The sequence below is a fragment of the Neltuma alba genome, unplaced genomic scaffold (genome assembly GCF_004799145.2).
Source record: "Neltuma alba isolate B1F8T4 unplaced genomic scaffold, ASM479914v2 tig00011733_pilon, whole genome shotgun sequence".
Lineage (NCBI taxonomy): Eukaryota > Viridiplantae > Streptophyta > Magnoliopsida > Fabales > Fabaceae > Neltuma > Neltuma alba.
This window is the reverse complement of record NW_021636361.1, coordinates 147914-165391: the sequence shown is the minus strand read 5'-3', so window position 1 is coordinate 165391 and position 17478 is coordinate 147914. Positions and strand designations below refer to the sequence as shown.

Genomic DNA, 17478 nt, shown 5'->3' with positions numbered 1-17478 from the left:
AGTGCCTTATATGAGAAATATAAAAATAAAGAGTTCTTAATCTTTAATGCTCAATAAAGGCCATTTCAAAGATAAAAATAAAAAATCTTACTGTATTAATTAAACACTGAAAACCCAAAAATGTCTTATATTTTTAAACGTATTACTCCACAAAAAGAATATCACATAAAATGTTAAACACAGGAGGTATATATTGAGTTTTTATAATATTACCTCCTATCCTCAATATAAGAACTATTTTGATATTTAATTTAATTATAAATATAAGACTCCATTTTATTTTATCTTTTATATTTATTCATTTTTTAAGGTATTCCTAATTGTATTTTAGGAAAAACAATACTCCTCCGGTCCTTAATATAAGACCCAATTCTTGAATTGGTTTTGGTCCTAAATATAAGACCCATTTTTCATATTTATCAATTTTCTCTAAATTACCCCTATAGATACTCTCTTACCCATAATCAAGTAGAAGAGGGAGAGGGGTATTAAGAAAGATGATTATGGTATTTTGGAAAAAATGTGTCACTTTTTTTATAATTAACTAATTTACCTAACTTCCTTAATCTAATCAAATTAGTTAAATGGGTCTTATATTAAGGACCGGAGGAGTACATATTTATTACAAATAACTAAATTAACTGATTTTTTTTAAATATACTCAAATTAGTCAACTAGTTTTTATATTATAGATTAGAGGTAATATTTTATATGACAGTGATTATAAAGAGTTAATAAACACGAACAGAACAACAGTATTTATTAATATCTCATGATACTATTTCAAAGGGTGGAAGTAGATAATCTATCAATAGCTTCCTTTTTTTTTAACCAGCAATCTATAAATAGCTTCAGAGGTACTCTTTTCTGTTCATATCATAAGTCTCATCTAACTACCTAATCAAAACTAATTAAGGAAACATGATCGAGTACGTCATGTATATGTGTGTGTATGTGTATATACTTTTTCACTTATAAGTTATTTTTGACATGTTTTACTCAAAAGAAGAGAAACCTTAATCCCCATTAATTATATCTTAAAAATTTAATAATATTTCAATTCTTCTCCTATTTTACATATGAAAAATTTAATTTAATAATAAGACTTACTCCTTCCAGTTCATAACATATGACATTTCTAATTAATCTGTATGTACCAATAAAAATAATTAAAAATATTAAATTTGTCATAAAATTTAAATAAATATCAATATTAGCTTTATTAACTATATTAAATTCAAACATTACATTAATTTTTGCTCTCATGTAGACATAATATAAAGAATATTTAATATTTTTTTAAACTATTAAAATGACTTATAAAACAGACCAAAAGTTCTCTCTACTAATGAATTAGAGGGAGGACAAACAGGACTTTTCCCTCTTTTATAAATATAATTAAATAGAAGAGTTAATGTTTTTTGTATAATATAAACAGAAAGAGAGAGGGAGAGAGTGGCGTGGGGGTGAGGGAGAATGCGGTTAATGACCGTTTAACGCCTTACCAAAAAAAAAAAAGACCGTTTAACGCCGGCGCATTGAAGCATGAAAACGCATCCATCGGGGCAAGACACCAGCGTCCGGTTCCGTCCCTCACTCCGATACTTACAGTGGGACCCTCATTTAGTACTCACTCTCTTCCTTTTATTTTACCTCTTCTTTCTCAATTTCACTTCTTTTCACTAATCACTTCTGCTTCCTGATCTGCTTCCTTACGCTTCCTTCCCAATTCCACTGTGCAACAATTTCACCACAATTAATTATTAATTTTTTTAAAAAACAAAGCGAAAAAGAGAAAAGCCAAGCCAAGAAAGAAAGGTTCCCGAAGCTTTTAGATGCTTTATATGATTCAAAGAATTCTAAGGTGGCTTTGATTGCAGATATTCTTCAGTAATGGGGGTTGCTGTTCGTATCCCCTGGTCTCCCAGGTTCTGCTTTTCTTTTTGGAAATTCAAAAGGCGAGTGCTTTCTCTTTTGCTCCCTATATGTTGTTGGTTTGGCGGATACGAATTTCCCACTGGTTCTTAGGGTTCTTACTGTTTTCTGGAGTGAATTCAGAAGCCAATTGTGTAAGAATATCTCGTTTTTATTCGTCTATGTTGGGTGGGTCAACGGGATCGGTCTGATTTTGTCATCTTGGTTCTCTTTGTCTCAGCCTCTGTCTCACTTTTTAAATTCTGTTTTTAGTTTGACGCGTGGGAGACATGAGTTTTTCACTTGTGTCTTAATTGCCGCATACAATTTCGAGCCATACGTGCTTCCGTTTACAGAAGTTCAGTTACTTCCCATACAGCATAATTATGACGGATTTGATTGGCAATTTTAATTCTATTAGTTGTTGCTTATTTTTATATTCATGAAGGGTGATCTGAAACTAATGACTAGTTCTTTTGATCATAAACCGGGAAACTACTGTTTTTGGGATGACTGCATCATAATTGTAATGCGTGACTGGCTCGTTTCTAACGTTCGCGCAATCGCAGATTTTTGAGTCAAGTGAAACAGTATGAAAAGTAGAATAAGAGAAAGAAGGCGGCGCGATATCAGCAGGAATTTGCGGAGGATAATGAAGTGCCTATGTTCAGGGGAGCAGTTGAGAGGAGCAGACGAAATGTTTCCTTCATCTGAATCTGTTGCATCCAAGGATTATTCAGTGAGTGGGGATTTTTGCGCAGCTGGACAAGTTGACAAGAAGAAGCCGGACACTGGTAATATAGAAGAAGCTGAATCATCCCTTCGTGAGAGTGGTTACTTGAACTACGAGGTTGGTTTTCTTCAAAATTCAGCGCTTTAAAGTTTGCTGCTAGACTTTAGTCTTTACTATATGCTCCTCTCTCTCTCTCTCTCTCGCTCTTATTCATTCTAAAGGATGCACAAACATATACATAGATAGATACGCGCGCGCACGTGCATACGCTGAAGAAAAGAAATTTCATGTTCCTCTTGTTTCTTTTATTTCTTGAGAGGTGTATTATTATTGATATATAAACTATACATAATTATCTCTCTTCTGTTCCTTCATTAGTGGAAAGTTGAGCGCCCCGTACACCTGGGTGGTTGACACAATCTCCGTCTTACCTGATTGCAGAATTAAATGTGATATGGGCAGTTGTTTTGTTTCAGATCAGATAGACCATCACGCACTAAGTTTGTGTCATGATTAGCCCTTGTTTTTTGGTGGTGGCCTTGACAAACAACAACCTTGTTATTATGTTCTGCACCTGACCTCATCTTGTTCACATGGAGCAAGTTAATGCATACGGTGCTTGATAAACTATTCATCTGTCTTGACAACCAATTCCCCTTTTCCCCTTAAGTTCTTTACTTATCTGTAAATAATTATAGTCAGAGACAGTTCAGGATCCCTTTTCTGGAGTAGTATTTCTCAGTTTATGTAATATGCAGGAAGCTAGAGCTTTGTTAGGAAGATATGAATTTCAGAAAGGCAACGTTGAAGCCGCTTTACATGTTTTTGAAGGAATAGATATAGGTGCTGTGACTCCTAAAATTAAAATTTCCCTTGCCCAAAGGGCAGAACAACCTAAGAGACATAAGAGACATTCCCGGCATTATGCTGCACCACCAATGTCAATACATGCTGTTGGCCTACTATTGGAAGCAGTCCTCCTGAAAGCAAAATCGTTGCAGGCTCTTGGAAGATTTAAAGGTACCTTCACTGGTTGTTTGATTCGTAGATTTGCTTCTTGTCTCTTCAATTTACTGGCTTTTAAGGGTACTTTCGTTTGTTCACTTCAAAGAGTCATAAGAAAAATGAAATCAGATGCACAAACAGTTCCATATTGTGTTCGCTTCACTTGTCTGCTTTACGATCTGGGATTTGAAACTTGTTCCCATAACTATGGGGCATATATAAGCTTCCTATATTATATCACTTCAACTAACAATGTTGTTAACTGTTGAATAATCTGTCTTTCTTACTCAAACTTTATCAGCTAGATCCAGCAGCCAATCAATCTTTTGAATACTGAAATTAATGGAAGTTTTGAGCTATTTAAGAAGCCAGTATGTAATCTAATGTATATTTCATTATTCTTGCAGAAGCTGCCCAATCTTGCAAAGTTATTCTGGACATAGTTGAATCTTCATTACCCGAAGGTTTGCCTGAAAACTTTGGTGCTGAATGTAAATTGCAGGAGACTCTGAGCAATGCGGTTGAGTTGCTTCCAGAACTATGGAAACTTGCTGATAGTCCTCGTGAAGCTATTGTGTCTTTCAGGCGGGCACTCCTTCATCGATGGAATCTTGATGCAGAGACTACAGCAAAGATTCAGAAAGAGTTTGTTATATTTCTTCTATATAGTGGTGGGGAAGCAAGCCCCCCAAATCTCCGTTCCCAAATGGACAGCTCATTTGTGCCCAGAAACAACATAGAAGAGGCTATACTTCTTTTGATGATTTTGGTAAGAAAAGTCACTTTAAATAGAATTGAGTGGGATCCTTCAATTTTAGACCACCTTTCATTTGCTCTATCTGTTTCTGGGGATTTGACAACTCTAGCTAATCGATTGAAAGAATTGCTCCCTGGGACTGTCAGCCGAAGAGAAAGGTATTTTAGTCTTGCTCTCTGTTATTTTGGAGCCGGAAAGGACTTGATGGCACTGGATCTTCTGAGAAAAGTGTTGAGTAGTAAAGAGGACCCTAAACATGTTCCAGCTTTGTTAATGGCATCAAAAATATGTTCTAAGAACCCTAGTCTTGCAGAAGAAGGGGTAAGCTTTGCTTCCAGAGCGCTTGACAGCTTGGATGATAGATGTGATAAGTTAGAAAGTGTTGCCAATTGCGTACTTGGCGTTTCACATTCAGCAAATTCGAAATTAGCCATTTCTGATTCTGAGAGGCTTGACAGGCAATCTGAGGCACTTCGTGCTCTGGAAACCGCTGGCAAAATGACTCGAATGAGAGACCACAATGTATTATACCATCTAAGTTTAGAATATGCGGAACAGAGGAAGTTGGATGCTGCACTTTATTGTGCAAAATGCCTACTAAAACTGGAATCTGGGTCGAATGTCAAAGGGTGGCTGTTGTTAGCTCGAATATTATCAGCTAAAAAACGGTTTTCAGATGCTGAATCTATTATCAACGCTGCTTTGGATCAGACTGGGAAATGGGATCAAGGGGATTTGTTGCGAACAAAAGCTAAACTTCAAATTGCACAGGGCCAGTTAAAGAGTGCCATTGAGACATATACTCAACTTCTTGCTGTTTTTCAGGTTCAAAAGAAAACATTTGGTCCTGGGAAGAAGCTATATAAGGTTTGTGGATTATATGAAACTGATGATTAGTTAGTTAATTTATAATTATGAATCTTGAGCTTTTGTTCCTGGGGCTAATTCTTGCATGAATTGGCTGGAGTGTAGAGGCGCAGTCTCCATGATCAACTGTCTGTTAATCTGGATAACCGGCTAGTCTGTAACTAACCATAGTGATAGGAATGGCAAAATTTGTTACTGGCATCTCGGCTCTCTCCAAGATACAAACCTTAGAAAAGGGAGGTTATTGTTGGGCGATGCTGGATAGTTTTTTGAAAATTCACAATTTACTATTGCCACTAAATAAAATTAAAATTAAAATAAAATAAAAAAGCAGTATCAAGACCCTTGTAGTAACAAAGTGTTTGACATGGGCACATACATGGAAAAGCAAGTGTTGGATGCATAAATTTCCTAAAAGTTTTGGACATTTTGACAAGGACATTCACAAACACATATTTTTAAATTTCCTGGTCTTTTGTCTTTTGTCTTTTTTTTTTTTTTTTTTTTTTATGCCGGACTAATTCTTAGTTTTGCTTATGCAAGATGTGTGGTTCAGAAAAGAACCGTTCCGGGTGGCTGCTTACCTATTTTCTGTGCTACTTGACTCAGGAGAACAGAGATCATGCTAAGAACCTGGAAGTCGAAGTATGGCATGATCTTGCCTGTGTATATATAAGCCTGTCACAGTGGCATGATGCTGAGATTTGTCTTGTGAAGTCTAAGGCCATCAAACTTTACTCAGCTTCTAGATGTCATACAACAGGTAAATATGTACCATTTTTATATGCATGAATTTTATTTTCTTCCATTTATATTTTCTGAGGGTAAAATAATTTACTTTGATTTTTTTGTTGTACACTGAAGGCTTGAAACTAGCCATGCCTTTTCAACCGTGCCTGATTCCATTTCGGATGGAAGTACAGAAGTTTGATGTTTGGCAATGAGTTTTGTTTTCTTAACCAAAAAAAAAAAAAAAAGTGGTAGCGGTGGATAGTAGTTTTTTTTCTTATGAAAAAAGCAAAAGTAGTATGGGACATTGGATAGTTGTATTAGAGGGGGATGACAAAATTAGATGCATATAGTTTTTGCACTTATATTTTGTCCTCTTAGCCAGAAGTAGCAGAGGTCCATAGGACATTTGTTTTCCTTCTCGTACTCGCATAAAATGGGCTCTTGTCGTCTTGTTTGATTTTACAGGAACTCTTTATGAAGCAAGGGGTCTCCACAAAGAGGCTTTAAAGGCTTTTGGTGATGCTTTGAACATTGATCCCAATTATGTGCCGAGCTTGATTTCCAGGGCCTTGGTTCTGAGACGGTGCAGCGGTAGTGAGGAATCAAATGCTGTAGCGAGAAGCTTTTTGATGGATGCACTGCGCCATGATAGATTGAATGCTGGCGCATGGTATAATCTTGGCCTTGTTCACAGGGATGAGGGTGCAGTCTCGTCGTTAATGGAAGCTGCGGAATGTTTCGAGGCTGCTCATTTTCTTGAAGAAACTTCGCCTGTTGAACCTTTCAGATGACGGCGACCACTTGATTTTCAAGTGTTGTTGACCTTGGTGAGAATGTCAATGAGAAAGTCTTGTTTCATTATTTGCTTTGATTGATTCCCCTTTCTTGCTGCTCCTCTCTTTAATTAGTGATTGAATAGGAGGAGTAACATTCGACACTTAATTCTGATAGACAAAACGAAAAACACACCATCAACCAAATTTATTTAGGGAATTTGTTTTCATGATAATTTCCAAGCAAGTCTAAAACCACAAACAGTATATTTTGTTATTTTTGTTGATTATTAAATTGAATATATTTAGTTATTGACCGAACAAGATGCGGAATATATGTGTGTGTGTGTGTTCTCTTTCCATCGACCATTTTCTATCCCAGCTACCCATTCTCTCCTATCAATTGTGGCGATAAGATGAACACTGCTTGCTGAAACCTTTTGAGATCGTATTCTCTCTTAAATAATATTAATAACTTAGTAGCCTCTCAGAGGACCGTTATTTTTGCAATTGTTGACTGAGAATTCTGAAGTACTCTGATTATAAGGTTGAACGGAACAAGTGATTATTATTATTATTATACAACTGAAATGGCGTGCGAGTTCCATATTTTTTTTTAAATCCAAAAAGCCCAAGACAGAAACATCCATATCCATTGTGCACAATAAATATTATATACAATGAAAAAAAATATTAGGTTCAATTTAACCCAGCTATTTATTTTAAGAATATGGTATGATTGCCAATGCTCCAAAAAAAATAGACCCATAATAGGAAGATAAAATACTGGAAAAAATTTTATAATCTGAAAAGAGTGCAATAGTAACAGTTACCATCCCTTTCTTGCGTAATGTTTATCTTGCCAAATTGGACTATAAGTACATATGACTATATATCATCAATGTTATGAGTATGAATAAGGAAAAATACAGATCTACCAAAGTCCCACCCCCCCCCCAAAAAAAAAAAAAAAGATATACCAGAGTACTGTATTTTACTCTGCAGATGCTTGTTACCGCTCAGGATGGCAATGGGGAACAATCCACTCCAGTCCAAAAAGAGTGCTGCGCCTAGCCTAGGCATCTTAACTTCGAAGTGTACTCCGAGATTAAGCAACAAGCAAGCTAAAAAAATGACTTTCGAATTGCCTGAAGATGCAAATCAGATGATAATAGAAATTCAATAGTTAAGAGGTGCCGCTGATGGAAATGGGAGTGCAAAACATTGATGAAGATATATGGCCAGATTTGAATTGGAAATTTTAAGGTGGACGCTGAGATTTTGAACGAAAATTCTAGCCAAAGAATTTGCCAGTTAACACTGATGTTCATAAGCGGCCTTACTATCTACAGTGCAGAGGAAATCACCAAATTGCATGTCATATTCATGAGTCATCCAGTAGTACACATTGCTAAGAGGTAATCCCAGCATCTGTAAGAAAAAAATTGAAAGCTCGTGACTATATCATAAAGTACGGAAGCATACTAGAAGGGTAGGAGTAGAAAAAGAAGACAAATAAAAGAAAAAAAGCACCACTTGGCATAAAGTTTTTGTCCCCCAAGTGCTTCAAAACCGTAACCATCGCGAAAGGTTAAATCAAGAAACAAAGGATTTTCGGTTTTCAAGGTGTCAAAATATCTCCCTTTACATAAAGTGAAGCCTTCGACAGATGTTGCCTTCTCTTTCTTATGGGCATGCATCCAGTTGTTTATTGTTCATTCTATTTTTGTTCCTGATCAATTCAATATATTATCTTCAGCTTACCTTATTCCAGCTACATTTTAAAACAATTTGATAGTCCAATTCTTCCAAGTTGCTGCATAACTATGTGAATAAACTTCCCAAGGAAAATGTGCACTCGTGCACGATAGCTAAAACACAAATGGGGGGGGGGGGGGGGGAGAAAAAAGGCAGTGAGTATCAAGTCTGGTCGATGAGAGCTTTGAGGAATGACTGATCATAGACTGAATGATGGAAGATCAAAATCAGACGCTCAGAGAAATATCGAACCTAAAGTTCACACATCCCATACCTGAAGGAACATGAAAAATACCTTCTTATTTACAAATAGTGCAACAATAGATCAGCTGAAGTATTTCTCAACCTGCAACTCTGTCCAAGGTGAACATCCCCAAAAACATACCTGCAATATTTTGTGCCATAATGTGAAAAAAAAAAAAAAAGGATCAATTGAACGAAGTTAAAACAAACAAAAAAAATCTAGATCAGTAATTGAAGCTTTAAACAGAGAAGAATTAAAAAGAACCTATATTCACAATATTCTGGCCATGCACAGCGTGCTTTCCCATAATCCCAATAACAATCCTCATTCCTTAAAGGTCCTCGCTTAGCTGTTAAGGCACAATGTCAGCGGAACCTTCCCAGCTCAAACCTCCACAATGCTTTAAGCAACGCAGAAATACCTTTTGTTACAAAATCAGATTTTGCATGGGGATGAATATCATGCCACATTTCAAGCCACAACTCCCTCATTAGAACTGGTGATCTAACAATGTTCCTGTGATTTGCTACATTTAATGTATCGTCAATTAATGTGGATGTATCTACAAGGTCACTGTTGGTTATAAGCAAGGAAAATAATTAATAAGCAAAATTTGTTGGGAGCTTTTGTTATGAAATCTCCAGTTTCACAGATAAAATCCTTCCCTAGGTGATAAATAAAAGTAATCGCCTAACCTTGGCACAAAACTTATTTCATATTTTAAAACTCATCCATCTTCATGCAAACAGAATAAAATCTTAAATCTTCATATGGTTCTAGCTTCTAAGTTTTGACTACCGATTCATTCTAAGAAAATGACTAGAAGAAGCTCCCCAAAACTGAATGAGCTTGCTTAACTGATGGGGCCTAAGCGATTTAGTACGCATTATTTCAGTCCTAAGGAAAAGCATTTGCAAGTTTGTCAGGAAGAACGAGGACAAGTCATGCACCTTTATCAAGCTCCCAAACTGCTGTCCTCTTTCCAGGAATACTTTCCGAGTCTTCATAAAAGGTTACGTACTTAACCTTAGGTGACTTTGTCATGTTTGGAACAATATCTTTGTCATGTTGATGTTCCACATTCAATTCAACTTGTACATCGGAACCATCATGCTCTGACTGTAGGGTAAGAGCAGAGATATTATTGTTGCCATTAACAAAATTAAGATAACAACAGTGTGGTGGCAAGCAATACCACATGAAGCTAAGAATAGCATTAGGGTTAAGAATTAACGAAATTGAAAAGCTTTAAATGCAGCACTTATGGAGGAGGATATTAAATTAGATGCGGAATCAAATGAAAAACAACTACAGATAAAAACACCCATGACTTAAGGCATAGCACGTCAGAGCTAAACCGATTCAAGAGCAACGAGATGAAAGAGTAGTCTACTCCAAGAGAAAGGACTCGATGTCTCAAATAATCAAAACATGAATCCTACCTCATCAACGATAGTTGATAAAGGAATCGATATCTCAAATTCAAGATTTTTCAAAAGGGAAAAGCATGTTAGAAGAGCTTCTCCCCATTTAGGGCCAATCCGGCTTAAATTTAGACTGGTTAGTTGTACCAGATACAGGATGGTTTGTTACCCCGGAAAAAATGGCCATACATCATATTCTAAACTGGAATACCTGGGGAGCTCTTGTTATGTTCACCTTAGGTCCAAGCCAGTTTTTGCACCAGGCGAGGGAGTTGTATGGTACCTGTAAAGAGTTAATTTAAATGCAATCCAATTCCAGAACGGGTATACTGCATTTCCAATTCTTAAGACAATAAGAGTACTACAGCAATAGTTTGAAATTATCAAGTTTCTCCACATAATCACAATTGCAGTAAAGGAATCATAATTGGAGCTAACCGTCTCATCTCCACTGGTGGCTCCAGGATTTCCATCGACTAGATTCCCTGACCTAATAATCCATGAAAAAGAACAGTCATAGTAATGAAAACTTCTTTCAAACTTTCCCAACAATGCATTAAGCCCCTCTTCCGCTATCCCTTTCATTGAAATGAAAAATAACAGGCAAAAATAATAAGAATAAGAATAAAGAACAAATGAAAATAAAACAATCGGAAAGGAAATAAAGATTGTAATCTTCCTGGTCCCAATGTTAAATGGGAAGAAGTTCTTTGTTTATTTTTCTTTTTCTTTTTTTTTCAGGTGCGTGTTTTGTCAATGACATGCTTTTCTCTACGAATGTCAACTTGACTTGTCAATAAAAAATTTAAGGTTTGCTTACTAGGAGATATGAATAATACTACCTCTAGTCCTTAATATAAGAGCTTGTTTAACTTTCAATTTGATCCTAAATATAAGAATCTAATCCACTTAGTCTCTCATATTTATCCATTTTTTTTCCTAAAGTAGTCCTTGTAGTAGTTGCAAATATTAAATATTTCATGACATTTGATTAGCAAGAATATTTTAGGAAAAACAATACTTATTTATTACAAACAACTAAATTAATTTTCTTAATCTACTCAAATTAGTCAACCAGCTCTTATATTAAGGACTAAAGGTATCATAAGATATACAAATGAAAAGGTATTGTCTAAGTTTTATAGCCAGAGACAAAATTCCTTTTAACATTATGAACCCTCAGAAGGTCATTGCCCTTGAAGTAAAAATGTTACAAGGCAGAGAAAATAATAGAATCACCAACAGCAATGAACATTTCAAATATTAATAGTTAATATAGCCAGAGACAAATGAAAAGGTATTGTCTGAGTTTTATAATCAGAGACAAAATTCTTTTTAACATTTTGCACCATCAGAAGGTCCTCGCCCTTGAAGTATAAATGTTACTGATATGGATGAACCTTGCAGAAACTACCTTGAAATTAGAGATCCTTCATGCTCATATATGATATCTGTAATTATCCAGTTATCAGGGTATGGCTTGCCACTGGGAGCAAAGTAGTAACCAACCTATTTTTGAAAGCGAAAATATCAGTATTGATGCTGACGTTATCTCTCAATTCTAATCAATTTTGGCAGACTACCCAAAGACTATAGTTACAAAATAAAATTTTGAGTATTGGGGATATAAAAAACAAATATTGAAAAATCCAGGGAATTGGTAATAGATAAACTTTTGACATTAGTTTTTAACACTTCCAGAGTGATCTTGAGGGATTAATGAAAGAAATGCTTACAATCAATTTCCTGCCATTAACTATTAACTTTAGCAGTGATGTAAAAGATCAGACATAATACACTATTCGCTTCTAGAAGTACCTTAGTCCTTGACTCAACGCCATAAATGCAGAAGACATTTCGTATTGGTGGACGGTCCCAAGGTGTTAGTGGATTAAGAATGTTATCACTAAGATATGATCTGAAACACAAAACATTCAAAGATGTGCCTGATAAATAATAGAACTAGAAATAGTGAAAACTTGCTAACAGTAAAAAAAAAAAAAAAAAAACCCTCAAAGAAAAAGAAGCAAGTAGTAATAGAAGTTTCCAAATAAGAAAGAAAAATCACTCTGATAATTGACCAGTCAGAAATTGTATTTTATGACAGCTAGTGCTAGAGAGCTTTATGATGCATCTTTTACTTTACATCTGTCTTTTAATGCCTGGGGGAAAATCCCCTTAGGCAGATTGTAGCTTGATCATAGTATTTAGATTTACAACTTCAAATCAATATTTAAGATAAGGAATGTTTAGTAATGAATTTTATTTCAAATTAAAGGGATTGGGAAAAACCTTCCATAGTTAAATGATTTCAATTTTTCATTAAAACATGTTATAGTAATCCACAGTTTACTAGAGTTAAATCACTTTTTTAAAAGCAATTGGACGGCCATACTTGGGATTAATGACAAAGAACTGCTGCGACTGCTTGGGCCATGAAGGAGTTATGGAAGTTCAGAAACTGGCAATAATTTCTTCCTACAGTGGTGTTGCTAGGCAGTTCTGGGCCAGTTGCATGGCATATATGATGGGCAGTTCATTTGTCTTCCAGGCACCTCAACTTGAGGCTCTGCCCTCTACCCAGTTTTAGGGTTTGAGGGAGAAGGAGGGTAAGGTGTTGTTGACTTGTGATCCTTCTGAATGCAATTAATGCAATTTGGTAAGAAATAAAAGCCAGAAATTTCAGCCAGGGGCTTTTGCTACTGAATATTTTAGAGGACAGCTTTTCTGTCTTCTATGTGGGTTTACAGTCATAGTTTGTCCAAGGGAATGCCTTTATCAGATTCCCAGACGTATTAAAGAACCTGATGGGTTTTATTCCTCTTATTTCCTTGTTCATTTTTGTAGTTAGGTTGGTTACTGATATTGTAATAATTTACCTTTGTACTCCGTTAAAAAATTCTTTAATCAAGCAGGAAAAATAGCAGAGAAGACTAAACATACTTCTCTAACTGGTACAAGAGCCTCTTGATGTCAGGGTCATAATCTTCTATTGCTTTGAAAAAGGTGCCATCTGCTATTTCACGAGCTGAGAAAGATAATTGAGTAGGCAGTCCACATTCCATACTTGTCAAGTTGACCTGAGGCATTTCGGATACTGATGGATATGCATCAAAACCTGCTGGCAGAAGATGCAAATGGACAATTGGGGAACAGAAACGTGACAAGAGTGTTATCCACAAAGGCGCAAGAGATAATAATCTTACCACGGGTTGAAGGAATTTCAACATTGATTACGTTTGTTGGCCATCCAGAGAAGTTTGAACGATATTCCTGCTCATCACAGTGATATGTGTGGCGGCCTCCATGACTTCCCCCAGAAAAATGCTTCCAATATTTATTATCTACTCTGCAGTACTTGGAAAAAGGCATCATCCATAATGATGAAGAAAAGGAGTTGAACATCAATCGAGCTGTTCCCTGATGCCTTGAAAAAAATTATGATAAGCATGCATTGAGACAAGATTTTAACTGCATTACGAATTATAGGATATAGCATCCGTCCAAATCCTTCCAAACAGTCAGTTACCCAATATTACCCTGATACTATTCTTAAGACAAATATTGATCTAAATTAGGAGGACGGCAATGATAATGAGATCCAACTTGGACTACTTCTTGGCTTTCATGATGCACATTGAAGCAAGCAGACAATATTTTTCTATGGAGCATCTAACTAACGGTTTGGATAAGTATCTTGTGGTACTCATCTGTTATTGTCAACCAAAGAAAGTTTCACGTCATCTGAAAATTGAGTATGTGCCCTCTGGGATAAAATAGTTGATGATTTGAGTCAAGACTCAGGAGAATCTGAGTACTCTAAAATTCACAAAGCATATCGCTCTCTGTGTGTGTGTGTGTGTTCATTGCTTGAACTTGTCTACTTTTCTGCATGCCAGACCATTTGTTACATTTGCTTCCCTTGCCTAGCTTATGTTAGTTTGTTACTGAATACTTTTAGCTGTACCATTTAAATTTTGTCTCGTTAATCAATACTATAGAAGCAACAGAAGAATTCTTGGGCCTTTGTCAATAAGAGCATATCAGTACATTTGGTAACTCTGCTATAGCCAAACTGGCTGTCAATTGTAAAAATCAGAGTATAATACTGACACAAAACCAAAAGTAAAATTAAACTGAACAGAAAAAATCAAAAGCTAAATGCAATAACAGACCTATATGCAGCCTAGAAAGATCATAGTAGACAAGCATCCAAAAAAAAAAAAACCGAAAAGTTAAAATTAAAAAAGTAACCTCAGAAACTGGAAGACCAAATGTAAATCCAGAAAGTGTTGCTTCAATGGTCTCAGTTGCACCAAGAAGGGGAGCTCCTGAAACGAAACCAAACAAAAATATCAAGCCATCATATACAATTAATCATCATCGTATGCAACACGACAAGAGGTACCAAATTCCCATGAGTTGATCATACCAACAGCAAAATAGGCATGAATATGTTGATCCAACCATTCAATATAATGTTTGGGTGCAATTTCTAGCTTTAGCCACTCCAAGAAATATCGAAAAACATTGTTACCCAGTGAATGGGCAAAAACTATAGAGGGGCCACCACGGAGTTTATAAGCAGTTTCAAAGGTCAATCTGGAAAGAGGAAAAAACAAATATAAATGCAAGCATCCAAAAATTAACCAACAAAATTTAACCATTCACTGCGACCATTAAAACTTCAAATTGTCACATTCACATGTATAGATGACTGTTGAAATAGTTATGCTAATTTGCCATGAGCCACCATAAACCAATTTGTTATATTTGAGCATGTTAAACCTCTGTATTTGGCAAAATAAATTCTTAGAAGAAAACGGACGTCAAGAGTTGGGAAGGATATTGTTGATGAAACAGAAGCCATGAAGCATCATATTAGATGATTCCAGGCTCTACTTATTGTTATGTCAGTCATACAAAAAATTGAAGATTATGTGAAAATATCAGAAGCTGTAAATCATTCTACTTGATGTCCAAATTGTTAGATCATTCATATCAAAGATTAAAAGTAACTCTTGCCCCAAGAAATTGAACCCAAATATTAGAGTGAATGACTTCCTTTTGAGTGCAAAACATTGAATTCATCATCATATAGATGTATCATGTCTGTTTGAGAGAACTCTAAGCACTACGGAAAATTAGGACAAAAAATGACCCTCAAGGGAAACCAATGAATGAATATAGTGATAGATGATCAAGCTAGATATAATTAAGGCATGATACAGAAGACAATGACTGGCAACATTAACTGGAATATGATAACTCCTCATCCAATTATATGCTGACAATGTCTAGAGCAATCGAGACAATAGGTAACAAAAAATGCACTTCGTAACAAGCAAGCAAGTTTTCCCAATCATATCAGTTGATAGCAGTCTATCCCACAGGAAGTCACTCACATGCAAGGATGCATACATACTTTAGCTTATGAAAATAAAGATCTCGTTCTTCTAGAATACATGGTGCCAATCTCCAATCATATGGAACAGCAATGATTGCGTTAGCTTCTATGCCAAATTCAATACACCACTTGATCCATTCTTTCCACACCGAAGAAAGAGGACCTGCAAATTAAACCAAAGGTGCAATGTCAAACGGCATACTCTACAAAATTATTCACACAGAAAAGACAGATTTAAACATGCCTGTTATATAGCCCGGGTCAAGTTCTGTAATAGCAGAAAGGCCACTATCAGGACGGGATTTACAATCGGGGTGATCTGTCTGATTGTAGGGGTCCAGCAACATGCACTTTAGCCAACAGTTGACAGCAGAAAGAAGCTGGAAAATAATTTATTTCAGGAAACTTTTTTCAGCAGAGAAACAACTATTGAAGAGAAGAGTTCCAAGGACAATAAGGTCTTCCAGGACAGCGGGGAAAATCAGACTCAATGAGCTCAAAAAAGCTTTAAATCCCTTTGAAAATCCTCAACAGATACCAACTAAAAAGACCATCAGTTGAAAATTGTGCATAAAAAGTGGTGTAACAGGAAGGGTACGATTGCAACAGAGCAATAATCATTAATTAAAAAAATAAAGTTCAAAGAACAGCCAATGTGACTACAAAGACAACAAACACTTTATGAATAAAAAGTCATCTCGAACAAGTTTAAATTTCACAAGTACCGGCAGCACCTTTCTCACCACACGCTAATTAAGCTAAAAGAAAAATCAAAGAATGGCCAACGTAATTTCAAAGAGAATAGACGTGTTATGAGCAAAAAAATAATCTCAAGTCGCACTTAAGAATTTCGCACGCACCGACAGTACCTTACAGTCGTTATGCTTCTTTTATTCGAAAGGTTTTCTCATAAATTAATGTCACGACAAATAATAAAATGAAGACGATATGGCAGCCAGGTTCCAAACAGAGCAGATGCAGAAGTTGTTTCAATTTTCATATATCCTTTTAGATGCATGCTGATCAGCGTTCAGAATCACATATTCATCAGCTCTTTAGTGTACCTGTGGGCTTGATAACATGACAACTGAAGAGAATACATGATCGAGAAACTCAACAAGAAAATTTGCTCACGCTTTATTTCTCCCGTTTTCTCGCCATTCATCCGTCACAGGGGAGGAAACTCGAGCCATGTAATACAAAATGCGACGTGAAATAACTGATATATAAAATAATTAAAGATAGCATACTTTGGTGGTGTCGAGCCAGACCAAATCGAGAGGGTTGAAATCGAGCGGAGAGAAAGGACAGTCAAGAATAGACCAAGCTCGAAGCTGAGTAGAAGCAAAGCCAGGGATAATGATGCCGGATAGTTTCGAATAGTCACCGTGGAACGAAGCGCCGTCGGTGGAGGCACTCGGAGTAAGTCCGGCGACGGCGAGGAAAACGAACAGCCATGCTAGTAGTAGCCTCCCCATTTCGGGAGACGAAGAGGGAGAGAAGTGGGAACGACTTGACGAGTATGACCAGCAGTTAGAAGACGGGAGTTGTGGGAAAATCAAAAACTGATTGGGAACGTGAAAAGCCCTGGGCCTTTCTAAAATTACGGGCCTAGGCGCCTAGCTGGCGCTAATTATTTTTCTGTTCAGGCTTTATCGGAAAGGCTTTTGACGACAGCAGATGACAACTTCACTTGGATTTTGACAGAATAATACTGAAGTTGATGAAAAGAAAGATAAACTTTTTGTTCCCTCGGATTATCTCAATTACTATTTTGATCCTTAAAATTTGATTTTTATCAATTAAATCTTCAAAATTTCATACGCGAATTCATATTAGCAGGTTTTTTAATTCATGGGGAAAT

At 36.1% G+C, this 17478-nt stretch overlaps 2 protein-coding genes across 11 annotated transcripts; one reads left to right on the top strand and one right to left on the bottom strand.

The window, feature by feature from the left end:
* The first annotated feature begins 1776 nt into the window (after nt 1-1776).
* LOC114717347 (protein NPGR2) lies at nt 1777-7105 on the top strand. 4 transcript variants are annotated; one of them, XM_028902470.1, is made up of 6 exons: nt 1777-1958; nt 2484-2764; nt 3406-3667; nt 4060-5276; nt 5820-6039; nt 6474-7105. In XM_028902470.1, the coding sequence occupies exons 2-6, from the start codon at nt 2507-2509 to the stop codon at nt 6797-6799; spliced, it is 2283 nt and encodes a 760-aa protein (XP_028758303.1). In that variant the 5' UTR covers nt 1777-1958; nt 2484-2506; the 3' UTR covers nt 6800-7105. The 4 variants fall into 4 exon arrangements, with proteins under 4 accessions (XP_028758303.1, XP_028758305.1, XP_028758304.1 ...); XM_028902472.1 differs by having other exon boundaries at nt 1780-1958; nt 5886-6039; XM_028902471.1 differs by lacking the exon at nt 1777-1958 and adding an exon at nt 1978-2069.
* A 447-nt stretch (nt 7106-7552) lies between these two features.
* LOC114717342 (phospholipid--sterol O-acyltransferase) lies at nt 7553-17141 on the bottom strand. Of its 7 annotated transcripts, none has more exons than XR_003737702.1 (17): nt 16865-17141; nt 15859-15994; nt 15633-15777; nt 14640-14809; nt 14462-14538; nt 13414-13627; nt 13151-13328; nt 12026-12125; nt 11622-11716; nt 10646-10697; nt 10419-10490; nt 9734-9902; nt 9205-9309; nt 9048-9132; nt 8835-8924; nt 8125-8212; nt 7553-7929 (listed from the first exon to the last, which is right to left on the bottom strand). XR_003737702.1 is itself a non-coding variant. In XM_028902459.1 (16 exons), the coding sequence occupies exons 1-15, from the start codon at nt 17090-17092 to the stop codon at nt 8843-8845; spliced, it is 1908 nt and encodes a 635-aa protein (XP_028758292.1). In that variant the 5' UTR covers nt 17093-17141; the 3' UTR covers nt 7553-8212; nt 8835-8842. The 7 variants fall into 7 exon arrangements, 4 of the variants coding, with proteins under 4 accessions (XP_028758292.1, XP_028758293.1, XP_028758294.1 ...); XR_003737703.1 differs by having other exon boundaries at nt 7553-7856; XM_028902459.1 differs by having other exon boundaries at nt 7553-8212.
* Between the last annotated feature and the right edge of the window lie 337 nt (nt 17142-17478).

Excerpts from the sequence above, each read along its gene's own strand:
- LOC114717347 (XM_028902470.1), top strand. The coding sequence starts at position 2,507 with ATGAAAAGTAGAATAAGAGAAAGAAGGCGGCGCGATATCAGCAGGAAT. Across the intron at positions 2,765-3,405 it reads GTGGTTACTTGAACTACGAG|GAAGCTAGAGCTTTGTTAGG; the intron begins GTTGGTTTTCTT and ends TGTAATATGCAG. Across the intron at positions 6,040-6,473 it reads TTCTAGATGTCATACAACAG|GAACTCTTTATGAAGCAAGG; the intron begins GTAAATATGTAC and ends TTGATTTTACAG.
- LOC114717342 (XM_028902459.1), bottom strand. The coding sequence starts at position 17,092 with ATGGGGAGGCTACTACTAGCATGGCTGTTCGTTTTCCTCGCCGTCGCC. Across the intron at positions 11,717-12,025 it reads GCGTTGAGTCAAGGACTAAG|GTTGGTTACTACTTTGCTCC; the intron begins GTACTTCTAGAA and ends TTTCAAAAATAG. Across the intron at positions 10,491-10,645 it reads CCACCAGTGGAGATGAGACG|GTACCATACAACTCCCTCGC; the intron begins GTTAGCTCCAAT and ends AACTCTTTACAG.